This window comes from Hydractinia symbiolongicarpus, chromosome 9 (assembly GCF_029227915.1).
Source record: "Hydractinia symbiolongicarpus strain clone_291-10 chromosome 9, HSymV2.1, whole genome shotgun sequence".
Taxonomy (NCBI): domain Eukaryota; kingdom Metazoa; phylum Cnidaria; class Hydrozoa; order Anthoathecata; family Hydractiniidae; genus Hydractinia; species Hydractinia symbiolongicarpus.
The window spans coordinates 7,290,030-7,305,868 of NC_079883.1; the positions used below are offsets into that span (position 1 = coordinate 7,290,030).

A 15,839-nucleotide genomic window follows, 5' to 3' on the forward strand; every position below is an offset into this window, starting at 1 on the left:
TCGCGCCAAAGTTTTATTTCTCATATTGATTGACAGCTAAGGTTCAAAACAAACCATTTGATTGGTGCTAAGAAAGTAATTTCTGATTGGCTGCATAATGACATTACGCTCATTACTTTAACATTTTTATAAAATCTGTGTTTTTTGGCTACGGGAAAACGGCTGTATCTTCTGATACACAAAAGCTTTTGACTTTTTTTTTTTTTAGTAAGTAGCAGAAGGTTTGGCGAATTCCAACGATGCCAAATTTATTGCCTTACTGAAACATTAAGACCACGAATTTTTAAAAAAACTACAGTTTTACTTAAAAAAATGTACAAAATGTTCGGAACATTTTGTAATGACGCAACTCTATTGGTTAATTAGGGTGTTTCCACGAGCAGTAGGTAATTTTATGGCCTCTTTTTAAAGCTGTCTGAATTCTGTTAACTCAAACGTTGTTTTTGTACTCGTTCTGTACGCAACTATATCAATATGTCTGGACGCGGAAAAGGAGGTAAAGGATTGGGAAAAGGAGGTGCTAAACGTCACCGAAAAATTCTTCGTGATAACATTCAGGGAATCACAAAACCTGCTATTCGGCGTCTTGCTCGACGAGGTGGTGTCAAACGTATCTCTGGCCTTATCTATGAGGAAACCAGAGGTGTACTGAAGGTTTTCTTAGAGAATGTTATTCGTGATGCTGTAACCTACACAGAGCACGCTAAACGCAAGACCGTTACCGCTATGGATGTTGTTTATGCCTTAAAACGTCAAGGAAGAACTCTTTACGGATTCGGAGGTTAAGCGTTGTCATTGCTCAACAAAAACGGCTATTTTTATAGCCACAAATCTTTTAAAACATTACTTTGTGCACGCTTCCAAATTACACAATGTGTAAAGTCTTGTCACAGTTACATTTATTGCTATACGATACTATGTCATATATGACACAAAAAAAATTTAGAAATACTTTGTAGGGTTAATTTGCCTGGGAGTGTTTCCGTGAAAAGCTGGGTTAAGTTAAATGTAAGCAATAACATGGATCAATGTACTTGTCTTTTCTGCAAGTACAGCTAATAATACGTATGAAAAGTGAAGCTAATCCACACACACATGGGGAAGTATTTTAAATGTAGGCTAGTGTTCTTAAGCACATTATTTAGAAGTTTTATTAACTTCGGTTAACTTGTAGTGACGCCAAGTAAATGTTTTTTTAAAGATGTGTGGTCTTAAAAAAGACCGTTTGTGTTTGGTAGACGTTGGTTTACTTGCTGCTTGTGTATTTTGTGACGGCTTTTGTTCCTTCACTGACTGCGTGTTTTGCAAGTTCTCCAGGCAAGAGAAGACGTACTGCGGTTTGAATTTCACGAGAAGAGATGGTCGACTTTTTGTTTTGAAGAGCCAAACGCGAAGCTTCGGAAGCAATGCGCTCAAAGATGTCGTTGACAAATGAGTTCATGATGCTCATAGCTTTGCTTGAAACTCCGACATCTGGGTGAACTTGTTTCAAAACATTGTAGATGTAAATAGCATAACTTTCCTTTCTCTTTCTCTTGCGTTTCTTTTCACCAGTTCCACCAATCTTTCCTCCTTTTTTGCCGGCTCTTTTTTCACCTTTCTTGGCTACTTTAGGTGCCTGTTTTCCTCCTTTAGCTGCTGCGTCAGACATGGTTAAAAATTTTTGCTACTTAACTTGTAAATAAGCATTAAACTGCAAGTCAAAACTTTTTGTTTATAAGTAAAAAAATCGGATCGAATTCGATCCGAAAACGCCGATACGCAATTTAATTGGTTAAAAAAAAAATCTTTTGTTTAATACTTAATTATGATTGGTTAAAAAAACATGATTTCGATCCTATTTTTATGATGAAAAAACGAGTAAAGTTTATTTCGTTAACACTTACGTTAAATATTCGTACGTTTTTGTATTAACTTACAAATCAAATCGCAGTTATGTCTGGACGTGGAAAAGGTGGAAAAGCTAAGGCTAAAGCCAAGACAAGATCCTCAAGAGCTGGACTTCAATTTCCAGTCGGTAGAGTGCATAGATTCCTTCGTAGAGGGCACTATGCTAACCGAATTGGATCTGGAGCACCAGTTTACTTAGCAGCCGTCTTGGAATATTTATCTGCTGAGATATTGGAGTTGGCTGGTAACGCAGCAAGAGACAACAAAAAAGCTAGGATTATTCCAAGACATTTACAATTGGCTGTTCGTAATGATGAAGAATTAAACAAACTTTTGAGCGGTGTAACCATTGCAGCTGGTGGTGTTTTGCCAAACATTCAAGCTGTCTTACTCCCAAAGAAGAACGACAAAGGACAGAAGAAGTAAACCGCTACACTCAGAAAACAACGGCTATTTTTATAGCCACACATCTTTAAAAAAACATTGTTTTTTTCACAAAACTATAACCTTAAAGTCTAATAGATAATCCATGCATACGCCTTGTCCTAAGTAACTCAAAGAAATTAAATAAAAAAATTTGATCACAACGTCAAAATAAATTGCACGTATTTGCACCTACTAATGTCTACGGCCATACCACGATGAACACACCCGTTCTCGTCTGATCACGGAAGTTAAGCATCGTCGGGCCGGGATAGTACTTGGATGGGGGACCGCCTGGGAACTCCCGGTGTCGTAGGCTTTTCATTTTCATTTGCTGTGATATATTTCTTGTTATAACAATTAAGGAACGTGGCGGTTGTTGAAAGTGTTTCCTATGACATTTTCCTACGACATTTTCAGGTGATAGTACGAGAAAAAAGAGCTTTCAAATGCATACAAACTCGATCTATTGCCGATCATCCAATAACCCTGACGGAATGGCAAATAAAATAAAATTCCGCCGCCTTCCGAGGACTTATATCGCAATCACGTTTCGTAACAGCCAAGCGAGGTTTTACCTTAGCGTTTAAGTCACCACCGACATTTGGCCGCGCAACTTTTCTAAGCTCATTCATTTTGACTTAAGGAGGGGGCGAGCGCGGACGCAGGCCCCCACTACCAGAAATTGTACGGTCGAGTTACTGACGTTTGCAGTAATCGCAGAGGTCAGCCCAAGCGTAGTGCAATGCAAGAGCCTCACTCTGGAAGAAAACCCTCATTGATCAGTCTTTACTTCCCCGTCAGGTAAGTATGAGTTGGAACTGCACCGTAGCATGAGGGTACCCTTCAAAGTTTGTTAATGCTTGTGGCTTGAGTGTGTTATAAACTGCCGTGTCGCGGGGCATAGGCTGTATTCTCCCCCAGTGTACGCGTTTTGTTCCCGCCGTAGACTATGCAGAGTGCCGTCGGAAAGAGGACTGCTATTATTCTTTTATTGCTTATGTGGGCCGCCATCGGTAATAGTGCAACACCAAGGCAACCCGTGGTCACGGCGTGAATGAATCCACCTCCATGACCCAAGGCCAAAAATCAGATTAATATACTGACCATTCAGAGAATGGCCTACCAGATATTAAACTGATAAGAACAGATACTACACTTGATCTTAGCCATTAGGCCGAGAAGCGATAAAGAACAAGCGTTGCCATGATAGGCATCGTCCACACACCGTAACTGCTTGTGGAGCATGTCACGTTACTGTAAAGCTTACAACTGTCACCGCGTACGGATGGACGGCGACATAGTAAAAATCACGGCTGTTGATTTAGCCGTAGGATGGAGAGCGACTGTAGCGAGTGGATGGTAACTTACATGAATGCTAACAAAGGCGACGATACTAAGTGCGTGATATTACTTTCCAATATGTCTGCGTACATTCCGTTTATCAACGCATTACGCCAGAACGTGCGCGCGCGTTACACAGTAGACCATGCAGCCGAAATGCGACAGTGCGACCCTGCCAGGAGTCGAACCTGGAATCCCCTGATTCGTAGTCAGATGCCTTATCCATTGGGCCACAGGGCCATGCTTATGACTTCGCCCCATCGTCATTTTGGCTTGCGCATTCGTTTTACTTACGACAGAATTCTTCGTGTTTGTAGCCATGAAAGAAAGGGACTTCTGTGAGTGAATTTTTTTACTGTGGTCTAATAAAAAAGTCGAAACGCAGTGCCCAATATATGAATTGCTCCTAATAGCCGGAAACAGGCCGTGTCGATGATGTAGGCCGACATACGCAACGCAAACCAAAGAACGCTTTATGAAAATCCTAACACGAGCGCGGAAGAAGCCCAAATTAACAGACTAGATGTAATGCTGAAGACCTCAAACTCCAGCAGCTTCTCTTGCAGACTATTGCGTCGTACTACAAATAAAAATTAACATGCTTTCGCATAGTCGCGGCACCCAAAACGGACATTATACGATGTACAGAAACACACATTTCTGTTTTCGCGCCAAATCAATTCCCGGGAGTGGTACTTTTACGTCCGCATACTTCGCACCGTCTTAAATTATATCTCATTTACACGGTAATGTTTAGTATACTTCTACTGTGATAACAAGCATCGTTTATCGTTGGATTGTTGTAAGAAAACATTAAAAATGAGTGAAGCAGCTTCTCCAAAGAAAATCGCACCCAAGAAGAAACCTGCTGCAAAGAAGACAGCTGATCACCCTAAATATGTGGACATGATCAAGGCTGCTATCGCTACCCTAAAGGAACGCGGTGGTTCATCTCGCCAAGCTATTACAAAATATATTCATGCAAATTACAAAGTTGCTGAAAACTCAGATCATCATCTGAAAATGGCTCTTAAACGAGGAGTAACATCAGGCGATTTGATTCAAACTAAAGGCACTGGTGCTTCTGGATCATTCAAGCTAGGTCAGGTAAAAAAAGAAAAACCTAAGAAAAAGGCCGCAGCAAAAAAGCCAACGGCAAAGAAGCCTACTGCAAAGAAAAGTACACCAAAAAAGAAGCCAGCAAAGAAGAGCACGCCAAAGAAAGCAGCAAAGAAGCCTGCCACAAAGAAAGCCTCGGCTAAGAAACCAGCAGCTAAGAAACCCACAAAGAAGCCTGTTGCTAAAAAACCTGCAGCAAAGAAGGTCAAAAAGACTCCCAAAAAGGCAGCAAAGAAGACCGCAAAAAAATAATTTGTGTGTATCTGGCTATTACATTAACAAACGGCTATTTTTATAGCCACACATTTACAAAAAAACATTATCTTGGTACAAAGTTAAACTTGTTTAAGTCACTTAAACAGTTAAAAAAGAGTAAATTTAAGATTAGATTCCCTAAGTTTAAGTATTTTCGTTTTTAAATTTCTTATTTTCTTGCTTTTACTTTTCTTGCCCTTCATATTTTTAACATTGTCAAACTTTATGTAGCATAAAATTTTTATGTAGCATAAAATTTAAACAGAAAGCAGGACAAAGTTTGATATAAAAAGCTAGCCGTAATATTTTTTATGGATGTGTGGCTATAAAAATAGCCGTTTTTTGTTTGGTAAGATGCTTAGGCACGTTCCCCACGAATTCTTCTTGCCAACTGGATGTCTTTAGGCATGATTGTAACTCGTTTTGCGTGAATGGCACACAAGTTAGTATCCTCGAACAAGCCAACAAGGTACGCTTCAGAAGCCTCTTGCAGAGCCATAACGGCTGTGCTCTGGAATCGCAGATCTGTTTTGAAGTCCTGAGCAATTTCTCGCACAAGACGCTGGAAAGGCAACTTGCGGATCAAGAGCTCGGTTGACTTCTGGTATCTTCTGATTTCTCTGAGAGCAACTGTACCAGGTCTGTAACGATGTGGTTTTTTCACTCCTCCAGTAGCTGGTGCGCTTTTCCTCGCAGCTTTAGTGGCGAGTTGTTTTCGTGGAGCCTTTCCTCCAGTAGATTTACGTGCAGTTTGCTTTGTACGAGCCATATTTTAAGAAGTCGATGTAGTACGGATACACAAGACGGTCTAAAATGCACTATCGCGCCAAAGTTTTATTTCTCATATTGATTGACAGCTAAGGTTCAAAACAAACCATTTGATTGGTGCTAAGAAAGTAATTTCTGATTGGCTGCATAATGACATTACGCTCATTACTTTAACATTTTTATAAAATCTGTGTTTTTTGGCTACGGGAAAACGGCTGTATCTTCTGATACACAAAAGCTTTTGACTTTTTTTTTTTTTAGTAAGTAGCAGAAGGTTTGGCGAATTCCAACGATGCCAAATTTATTGCCTTACTGAAACATTAAGACCACGAATTTTTAAAAAAACTACAGTTTTACTTAAAAAAATGTACAAAATGTTCGGAACATTTTGTAATGACGCAACTCTATTGGTTAATTAGGGTGTTTCCACGAGCAGTAGGTAATTTTATGGCCTCTTTTTAAAGCTGTCTGAATTCTGTTAACTCAAACGTTGTTTTTGTACTCGTTCTGTACGCAACTATATCAATATGTCTGGACGCGGAAAAGGAGGTAAAGGATTGGGAAAAGGAGGTGCTAAACGTCACCGAAAAATTCTTCGTGATAACATTCAGGGAATCACAAAACCTGCTATTCGGCGTCTTGCTCGACGAGGTGGTGTCAAACGTATCTCTGGCCTTATCTATGAGGAAACCAGAGGTGTACTGAAGGTTTTCTTAGAGAATGTTATTCGTGATGCTGTAACCTACACAGAGCACGCTAAACGCAAGACCGTTACCGCTATGGATGTTGTTTATGCCTTAAAACGTCAAGGAAGAACTCTTTACGGATTCGGAGGTTAAGCGTTGTCATTGCTCAACAAAAACGGCTATTTTTATAGCCACAAATCTTTTAAAACATTACTTTGTGCACGCTTCCAAATTACACAATGTGTAAAGTCTTGTCACAGTTACATTTATTGCTATACGATACTATGTCATATATGACACAAAAAAAATTTAGAAATACTTTGTAGGGTTAATTTGCCTGGGAGTGTTTCCGTGAAAAGCTGGGTTAAGTTAAATGTAAGCAATAACATGGATCAATGTACTTGTCTTTTCTGCAAGTACAGCTAATAATACGTATGAAAAGTGAAGCTAATCCACACACACATGGGGAAGTATTTTAAATGTAGGCTAGTGTTCTTAAGCACATTATTTAGAAGTTTTATTAACTTCGGTTAACTTGTAGTGACGCCAAGTAAATGTTTTTTTAAAGATGTGTGGTCTTAAAAAAGACCGTTTGTGTTTGGTAGACGTTGGTTTACTTGCTGCTTGTGTATTTTGTGACGGCTTTTGTTCCTTCACTGACTGCGTGTTTTGCAAGTTCTCCAGGCAAGAGAAGACGTACTGCGGTTTGAATTTCACGAGAAGAGATGGTCGACTTTTTGTTTTGAAGAGCCAAACGCGAAGCTTCGGAAGCAATGCGCTCAAAGATGTCGTTGACAAATGAGTTCATGATGCTCATAGCTTTGCTTGAAACTCCGACATCTGGGTGAACTTGTTTCAAAACATTGTAGATGTAAATAGCATAACTTTCCTTTCTCTTTCTCTTGCGTTTCTTTTCACCAGTTCCACCAATCTTTCCTCCTTTTTTGCCGGCTCTTTTTTCACCTTTCTTGGCTACTTTAGGTGCCTGTTTTCCTCCTTTAGCTGCTGCGTCAGACATGGTTAAAAATTTTTGCTACTTAACTTGTAAATAAGCATTAAACTGCAAGTCAAAACTTTTTGTTTATAAGTAAAAAAATCGGATCGAATTCGATCCGAAAACGCCGATACGCAATTTAATTGGTTAAAAAAAAAATCTTTTGTTTAATACTTAATTATGATTGGTTAAAAAAACATGATTTCGATCCTATTTTTATGATGAAAAAACGAGTAAAGTTTATTTCGTTAACACTTACGTTAAATATTCGTACGTTTTTGTATTAACTTACAAATCAAATCGCAGTTATGTCTGGACGTGGAAAAGGTGGAAAAGCTAAGGCTAAAGCCAAGACAAGATCCTCAAGAGCTGGACTTCAATTTCCAGTCGGTAGAGTGCATAGATTCCTTCGTAGAGGGCACTATGCTAACCGAATTGGATCTGGAGCACCAGTTTACTTAGCAGCCGTCTTGGAATATTTATCTGCTGAGATATTGGAGTTGGCTGGTAACGCAGCAAGAGACAACAAAAAAGCTAGGATTATTCCAAGACATTTACAATTGGCTGTTCGTAATGATGAAGAATTAAACAAACTTTTGAGCGGTGTAACCATTGCAGCTGGTGGTGTTTTGCCAAACATTCAAGCTGTCTTACTCCCAAAGAAGAACGACAAAGGACAGAAGAAGTAAACCGCTACACTCAGAAAACAACGGCTATTTTTATAGCCACACATCTTTAAAAAAACATTGTTTTTTTCACAAAACTATAACCTTAAAGTCTAATAGATAATCCATGCATACGCCTTGTCCTAAGTAACTCAAAGAAATTAAATAAAAAAATTTGATCACAACGTCAAAATAAATTGCACGTATTTGCACCTACTAATGTCTACGGCCATACCACGATGAACACACCCGTTCTCGTCTGATCACGGAAGTTAAGCATCGTCGGGCCGGGATAGTACTTGGATGGGGGACCGCCTGGGAACTCCCGGTGTCGTAGGCTTTTCATTTTCATTTGCTGTGATATATTTCTTGTTATAACAATTAAGGAACGTGGCGGTTGTTGAAAGTGTTTCCTATGACATTTTCCTACGACATTTTCAGGTGATAGTACGAGAAAAAAGAGCTTTCAAATGCATACAAACTCGATCTATTGCCGATCATCCAATAACCCTGACGGAATGGCAAATAAAATAAAATTCCGCCGCCTTCCGAGGACTTATATCGCAATCACGTTTCGTAACAGCCAAGCGAGGTTTTACCTTAGCGTTTAAGTCACCACCGACATTTGGCCGCGCAACTTTTCTAAGCTCATTCATTTTGACTTAAGGAGGGGGCGAGCGCGGACGCAGGCCCCCACTACCAGAAATTGTACGGTCGAGTTACTGACGTTTGCAGTAATCGCAGAGGTCAGCCCAAGCGTAGTGCAATGCAAGAGCCTCACTCTGGAAGAAAACCCTCATTGATCAGTCTTTACTTCCCCGTCAGGTAAGTATGAGTTGGAACTGCACCGTAGCATGAGGGTACCCTTCAAAGTTTGTTAATGCTTGTGGCTTGAGTGTGTTATAAACTGCCGTGTCGCGGGGCATAGGCTGTATTCTCCCCCAGTGTACGCGTTTTGTTCCCGCCGTAGACTATGCAGAGTGCCGTCGGAAAGAGGACTGCTATTATTCTTTTATTGCTTATGTGGGCCGCCATCGGTAATAGTGCAACACCAAGGCAACCCGTGGTCACGGCGTGAATGAATCCACCTCCATGACCCAAGGCCAAAAATCAGATTAATATACTGACCATTCAGAGAATGGCCTACCAGATATTAAACTGATAAGAACAGATACTACACTTGATCTTAGCCATTAGGCCGAGAAGCGATAAAGAACAAGCGTTGCCATGATAGGCATCGTCCACACACCGTAACTGCTTGTGGAGCATGTCACGTTACTGTAAAGCTTACAACTGTCACCGCGTACGGATGGACGGCGACATAGTAAAAATCACGGCTGTTGATTTAGCCGTAGGATGGAGAGCGACTGTAGCGAGTGGATGGTAACTTACATGAATGCTAACAAAGGCGACGATACTAAGTGCGTGATATTACTTTCCAATATGTCTGCGTACATTCCGTTTATCAACGCATTACGCCAGAACGTGCGCGCGCGTTACACAGTAGACCATGCAGCCGAAATGCGACAGTGCGACCCTGCCAGGAGTCGAACCTGGAATCCCCTGATTCGTAGTCAGATGCCTTATCCATTGGGCCACAGGGCCATGCTTATGACTTCGCCCCATCGTCATTTTGGCTTGCGCATTCGTTTTACTTACGACAGAATTCTTCGTGTTTGTAGCCATGAAAGAAAGGGACTTCTGTGAGTGAATTTTTTTACTGTGGTCTAATAAAAAAGTCGAAACGCAGTGCCCAATATATGAATTGCTCCTAATAGCCGGAAACAGGCCGTGTCGATGATGTAGGCCGACATACGCAACGCAAACCAAAGAACGCTTTATGAAAATCCTAACACGAGCGCGGAAGAAGCCCAAATTAACAGACTAGATGTAATGCTGAAGACCTCAAACTCCAGCAGCTTCTCTTGCAGACTATTGCGTCGTACTACAAATAAAAATTAACATGCTTTCGCATAGTCGCGGCACCCAAAACGGACATTATACGATGTACAGAAACACACATTTCTGTTTTCGCGCCAAATCAATTCCCGGGAGTGGTACTTTTACGTCCGCATACTTCGCACCGTCTTAAATTATATCTCATTTACACGGTAATGTTTAGTATACTTCTACTGTGATAACAAGCATCGTTTATCGTTGGATTGTTGTAAGAAAACATTAAAAATGAGTGAAGCAGCTTCTCCAAAGAAAATCGCACCCAAGAAGAAACCTGCTGCAAAGAAGACAGCTGATCACCCTAAATATGTGGACATGATCAAGGCTGCTATCGCTACCCTAAAGGAACGCGGTGGTTCATCTCGCCAAGCTATTACAAAATATATTCATGCAAATTACAAAGTTGCTGAAAACTCAGATCATCATCTGAAAATGGCTCTTAAACGAGGAGTAACATCAGGCGATTTGATTCAAACTAAAGGCACTGGTGCTTCTGGATCATTCAAGCTAGGTCAGGTAAAAAAAGAAAAACCTAAGAAAAAGGCCGCAGCAAAAAAGCCAACGGCAAAGAAGCCTACTGCAAAGAAAAGTACACCAAAAAAGAAGCCAGCAAAGAAGAGCACGCCAAAGAAAGCAGCAAAGAAGCCTGCCACAAAGAAAGCCTCGGCTAAGAAACCAGCAGCTAAGAAACCCACAAAGAAGCCTGTTGCTAAAAAACCTGCAGCAAAGAAGGTCAAAAAGACTCCCAAAAAGGCAGCAAAGAAGACCGCAAAAAAATAATTTGTGTGTATCTGGCTATTACATTAACAAACGGCTATTTTTATAGCCACACATTTACAAAAAAACATTATCTTGGTACAAAGTTAAACTTGTTTAAGTCACTTAAACAGTTAAAAAAGAGTAAATTTAAGATTAGATTCCCTAAGTTTAAGTATTTTCGTTTTTAAATTTCTTATTTTCTTGCTTTTACTTTTCTTGCCCTTCATATTTTTAACATTGTCAAACTTTATGTAGCATAAAATTTTTATGTAGCATAAAATTTAAACAGAAAGCAGGACAAAGTTTGATATAAAAAGCTAGCCGTAATATTTTTTATGGATGTGTGGCTATAAAAATAGCCGTTTTTTGTTTGGTAAGATGCTTAGGCACGTTCCCCACGAATTCTTCTTGCCAACTGGATGTCTTTAGGCATGATTGTAACTCGTTTTGCGTGAATGGCACACAAGTTAGTATCCTCGAACAAGCCAACAAGGTACGCTTCAGAAGCCTCTTGCAGAGCCATAACGGCTGTGCTCTGGAATCGCAGATCTGTTTTGAAGTCCTGAGCAATTTCTCGCACAAGACGCTGGAAAGGCAACTTGCGGATCAAGAGCTCGGTTGACTTCTGGTATCTTCTGATTTCTCTGAGAGCAACTGTACCAGGTCTGTAACGATGTGGTTTTTTCACTCCTCCAGTAGCTGGTGCGCTTTTCCTCGCAGCTTTAGTGGCGAGTTGTTTTCGTGGAGCCTTTCCTCCAGTAGATTTACGTGCAGTTTGCTTTGTACGAGCCATATTTTAAGAAGTCGATGTAGTACGGATACACAAGACGGTCTAAAATGCACTATCGCGCCAAAGTTTTATTTCTCATATTGATTGACAGCTAAGGTTCAAAACAAACCATTTGATTGGTGCTAAGAAAGTAATTTCTGATTGGCTGCATAATGACATTACGCTCATTACTTTAACATTTTTATAAAATCTGTGTTTTTTGGCTACGGGAAAACGGCTGTATCTTCTGATACACAAAAGCTTTTGACTTTTTTTTTTTTTAGTAAGTAGCAGAAGGTTTGGCGAATTCCAACGATGCCAAATTTATTGCCTTACTGAAACATTAAGACCACGAATTTTTAAAAAAACTACAGTTTTACTTAAAAAAATGTACAAAATGTTCGGAACATTTTGTAATGACGCAACTCTATTGGTTAATTAGGGTGTTTCCACGAGCAGTAGGTAATTTTATGGCCTCTTTTTAAAGCTGTCTGAATTCTGTTAACTCAAACGTTGTTTTTGTACTCGTTCTGTACGCAACTATATCAATATGTCTGGACGCGGAAAAGGAGGTAAAGGATTGGGAAAAGGAGGTGCTAAACGTCACCGAAAAATTCTTCGTGATAACATTCAGGGAATCACAAAACCTGCTATTCGGCGTCTTGCTCGACGAGGTGGTGTCAAACGTATCTCTGGCCTTATCTATGAGGAAACCAGAGGTGTACTGAAGGTTTTCTTAGAGAATGTTATTCGTGATGCTGTAACCTACACAGAGCACGCTAAACGCAAGACCGTTACCGCTATGGATGTTGTTTATGCCTTAAAACGTCAAGGAAGAACTCTTTACGGATTCGGAGGTTAAGCGTTGTCATTGCTCAACAAAAACGGCTATTTTTATAGCCACAAATCTTTTAAAACATTACTTTGTGCACGCTTCCAAATTACACAATGTGTAAAGTCTTGTCACAGTTACATTTATTGCTATACGATACTATGTCATATATGACACAAAAAAAATTTAGAAATACTTTGTAGGGTTAATTTGCCTGGGAGTGTTTCCGTGAAAAGCTGGGTTAAGTTAAATGTAAGCAATAACATGGATCAATGTACTTGTCTTTTCTGCAAGTACAGCTAATAATACGTATGAAAAGTGAAGCTAATCCACACACACATGGGGAAGTATTTTAAATGTAGGCTAGTGTTCTTAAGCACATTATTTAGAAGTTTTATTAACTTCGGTTAACTTGTAGTGACGCCAAGTAAATGTTTTTTTAAAGATGTGTGGTCTTAAAAAAGACCGTTTGTGTTTGGTAGACGTTGGTTTACTTGCTGCTTGTGTATTTTGTGACGGCTTTTGTTCCTTCACTGACTGCGTGTTTTGCAAGTTCTCCAGGCAAGAGAAGACGTACTGCGGTTTGAATTTCACGAGAAGAGATGGTCGACTTTTTGTTTTGAAGAGCCAAACGCGAAGCTTCGGAAGCAATGCGCTCAAAGATGTCGTTGACAAATGAGTTCATGATGCTCATAGCTTTGCTTGAAACTCCGACATCTGGGTGAACTTGTTTCAAAACATTGTAGATGTAAATAGCATAACTTTCCTTTCTCTTTCTCTTGCGTTTCTTTTCACCAGTTCCACCAATCTTTCCTCCTTTTTTGCCGGCTCTTTTTTCACCTTTCTTGGCTACTTTAGGTGCCTGTTTTCCTCCTTTAGCTGCTGCGTCAGACATGGTTAAAAATTTTTGCTACTTAACTTGTAAATAAGCATTAAACTGCAAGTCAAAACTTTTTGTTTATAAGTAAAAAAATCGGATCGAATTCGATCCGAAAACGCCGATACGCAATTTAATTGGTTAAAAAAAAAATCTTTTGTTTAATACTTAATTATGATTGGTTAAAAAAACATGATTTCGATCCTATTTTTATGATGAAAAAACGAGTAAAGTTTATTTCGTTAACACTTACGTTAAATATTCGTACGTTTTTGTATTAACTTACAAATCAAATCGCAGTTATGTCTGGACGTGGAAAAGGTGGAAAAGCTAAGGCTAAAGCCAAGACAAGATCCTCAAGAGCTGGACTTCAATTTCCAGTCGGTAGAGTGCATAGATTCCTTCGTAGAGGGCACTATGCTAACCGAATTGGATCTGGAGCACCAGTTTACTTAGCAGCCGTCTTGGAATATTTATCTGCTGAGATATTGGAGTTGGCTGGTAACGCAGCAAGAGACAACAAAAAAGCTAGGATTATTCCAAGACATTTACAATTGGCTGTTCGTAATGATGAAGAATTAAACAAACTTTTGAGCGGTGTAACCATTGCAGCTGGTGGTGTTTTGCCAAACATTCAAGCTGTCTTACTCCCAAAGAAGAACGACAAAGGACAGAAGAAGTAAACCGCTACACTCAGAAAACAACGGCTATTTTTATAGCCACACATCTTTAAAAAAACATTGTTTTTTTCACAAAACTATAACCTTAAAGTCTAATAGATAATCCATGCATACGCCTTGTCCTAAGTAACTCAAAGAAATTAAATAAAAAAATTTGATCACAACGTCAAAATAAATTGCACGTATTTGCACCTACTAATGTCTACGGCCATACCACGATGAACACACCCGTTCTCGTCTGATCACGGAAGTTAAGCATCGTCGGGCCGGGATAGTACTTGGATGGGGGACCGCCTGGGAACTCCCGGTGTCGTAGGCTTTTCATTTTCATTTGCTGTGATATATTTCTTGTTATAACAATTAAGGAACGTGGCGGTTGTTGAAAGTGTTTCCTATGACATTTTCCTACGACATTTTCAGGTGATAGTACGAGAAAAAAGAGCTTTCAAATGCATACAAACTCGATCTATTGCCGATCATCCAATAACCCTGACGGAATGGCAAATAAAATAAAATTCCGCCGCCTTCCGAGGACTTATATCGCAATCACGTTTCGTAACAGCCAAGCGAGGTTTTACCTTAGCGTTTAAGTCACCACCGACATTTGGCCGCGCAACTTTTCTAAGCTCATTCATTTTGACTTAAGGAGGGGGCGAGCGCGGACGCAGGCCCCCACTACCAGAAATTGTACGGTCGAGTTACTGACGTTTGCAGTAATCGCAGAGGTCAGCCCAAGCGTAGTGCAATGCAAGAGCCTCACTCTGGAAGAAAACCCTCATTGATCAGTCTTTACTTCCCCGTCAGGTAAGTATGAGTTGGAACTGCACCGTAGCATGAGGGTACCCTTCAAAGTTTGTTAATGCTTGTGGCTTGAGTGTGTTATAAACTGCCGTGTCGCGGGGCATAGGCTGTATTCTCCCCCAGTGTACGCGTTTTGTTCCCGCCGTAGACTATGCAGAGTGCCGTCGGAAAGAGGACTGCTATTATTCTTTTATTGCTTATGTGGGCCGCCATCGGTAATAGTGCAACACCAAGGCAACCCGTGGTCACGGCGTGAATGAATCCACCTCCATGACCCAAGGCCAAAAATCAGATTAATATACTGACCATTCAGAGAATGGCCTACCAGATATTAAACTGATAAGAACAGATACTACACTTGATCTTAGCCATTAGGCCGAGAAGCGATAAAGAACAAGCGTTGCCATGATAGGCATCGTCCACACACCGTAACTGCTTGTGGAGCATGTCACGTTACTGTAAAGCTTACAACTGTCACCGCGTACGGATGGACGGCGACATAGTAAAAATCACGGCTGTTGATTTAGCCGTAGGATGGAGAGCGACTGTAGCGAGTGGATGGTAACTTACATGAATGCTAACAAAGGCGACGATACTAAGTGCGTGATATTACTTTCCAATATGTCTGCGTACATTCCGTTTATCAACGCATTACGCCAGAACGTGCGCGCGCGTTACACAGTAGACCATGCAGCCGAAATGCGACAGTGCGACCCTGCCAGGAGTCGAACCTGGAATCCCCTGATTCGTAGTCAGATGCCTTATCCATTGGGCCACAGGGCCATGCTTATGACTTCGCCCCATCGTCATTTTGGCTTGCGCATTCGTTTTACTTACGACAGAATTCTTCGTGTTTGTAGCCATGAAAGAAAGGGACTTCTGTGAGTGAATTTTTTTACTGTGGTCTAATAAAAAAGTCGAAACGCAGTGCCCAATATATGAATTGCTCCTAATAGCCGGAAACAGGCCGTGTCGATGATGTAGGCCGACATACGCAACGCAAACCAAAGAACGCTTTATG

General features: G+C 40.5%; 2 protein-coding genes and 12 non-coding genes across 14 annotated transcripts; 5 read left to right on the top strand and 9 right to left on the bottom strand.

Annotated features, from left to right (window-relative positions):
- The first annotated feature begins 2,513 nt into the window (after positions 1–2,513).
- LOC130658215 (5S ribosomal RNA) lies at positions 2,514–2,632 on the top strand. The gene has a single exon (XR_008985432.1). It is a non-coding gene; the product is annotated as a 5S ribosomal RNA (ribosomal RNA).
- Positions 2,633–2,960: 328 nt separating this feature from the next.
- LOC130659478 (U1 spliceosomal RNA) lies at positions 2,961–3,125 on the bottom strand. The gene has a single exon (XR_008986683.1). It is a non-coding gene; the product is annotated as a U1 spliceosomal RNA (small nuclear RNA).
- Positions 3,126–3,310: 185 nt separating this feature from the next.
- On the bottom strand, positions 3,311–3,502 carry LOC130660532 (U2 spliceosomal RNA). Its single transcript, XR_008987729.1, has one exon. It is a non-coding gene; the product is annotated as a U2 spliceosomal RNA (small nuclear RNA).
- Positions 3,503–3,824: 322 nt separating this feature from the next.
- Positions 3,825–3,897, bottom strand: Trnar-acg (transfer RNA arginine (anticodon ACG)). The gene has a single exon. It is a non-coding gene; the product is annotated as a tRNA-Arg (tRNA).
- A 579-nt stretch (positions 3,898–4,476) lies between these two features.
- LOC130657295 (histone H1-delta-like) lies at positions 4,477–5,194 on the top strand. The gene has a single exon (XM_057460275.1). The coding sequence runs from the start codon at positions 4,477–4,479 to the stop codon at positions 5,026–5,028; it is 552 nt and encodes a 183-aa protein (XP_057316258.1). The 3' UTR covers positions 5,029–5,194.
- A 3,171-nt stretch (positions 5,195–8,365) lies between these two features.
- Positions 8,366–8,484, top strand: LOC130658227 (5S ribosomal RNA). Its single transcript, XR_008985444.1, has one exon. It is a non-coding gene; the product is annotated as a 5S ribosomal RNA (ribosomal RNA).
- Positions 8,485–8,812: 328 nt separating this feature from the next.
- Positions 8,813–8,977, bottom strand: LOC130659479 (U1 spliceosomal RNA). Its single transcript, XR_008986684.1, has one exon. It is a non-coding gene; the product is annotated as a U1 spliceosomal RNA (small nuclear RNA).
- A 185-nt stretch (positions 8,978–9,162) lies between these two features.
- On the bottom strand, positions 9,163–9,354 carry LOC130660534 (U2 spliceosomal RNA). Its single transcript, XR_008987731.1, has one exon. It is a non-coding gene; the product is annotated as a U2 spliceosomal RNA (small nuclear RNA).
- Positions 9,355–9,676: 322 nt separating this feature from the next.
- Positions 9,677–9,749, bottom strand: Trnar-acg (transfer RNA arginine (anticodon ACG)). Its single transcript has one exon. It is a non-coding gene; the product is annotated as a tRNA-Arg (tRNA).
- Positions 9,750–10,328: 579 nt separating this feature from the next.
- On the top strand, positions 10,329–11,897 carry LOC130657293 (histone H1-delta-like). The gene has a single exon (XM_057460273.1). The coding sequence runs from the start codon at positions 10,329–10,331 to the stop codon at positions 10,878–10,880; it is 552 nt and encodes a 183-aa protein (XP_057316256.1). The 3' UTR covers positions 10,881–11,897.
- A 2,320-nt stretch (positions 11,898–14,217) lies between these two features.
- Positions 14,218–14,336, top strand: LOC130658240 (5S ribosomal RNA). The gene has a single exon (XR_008985457.1). It is a non-coding gene; the product is annotated as a 5S ribosomal RNA (ribosomal RNA).
- Positions 14,337–14,664: 328 nt separating this feature from the next.
- LOC130659481 (U1 spliceosomal RNA) lies at positions 14,665–14,829 on the bottom strand. Its single transcript, XR_008986685.1, has one exon. It is a non-coding gene; the product is annotated as a U1 spliceosomal RNA (small nuclear RNA).
- A 185-nt stretch (positions 14,830–15,014) lies between these two features.
- LOC130660535 (U2 spliceosomal RNA) lies at positions 15,015–15,206 on the bottom strand. The gene has a single exon (XR_008987732.1). It is a non-coding gene; the product is annotated as a U2 spliceosomal RNA (small nuclear RNA).
- Positions 15,207–15,528: 322 nt separating this feature from the next.
- On the bottom strand, positions 15,529–15,601 carry Trnar-acg (transfer RNA arginine (anticodon ACG)). Its single transcript has one exon. It is a non-coding gene; the product is annotated as a tRNA-Arg (tRNA).
- Between the last annotated feature and the right edge of the window lie 238 nt (positions 15,602–15,839).

What these genes read in the sequence shown, in the direction of transcription:
- LOC130657295 (XM_057460275.1), top strand. Translation starts at nt 4,477, where the DNA reads ATGAGTGAAGCAGCTTCTCCAAAGAAAATCGCACCCAAGAAGAAACCT.
- LOC130657293 (XM_057460273.1), top strand. Translation starts at nt 10,329, where the DNA reads ATGAGTGAAGCAGCTTCTCCAAAGAAAATCGCACCCAAGAAGAAACCT.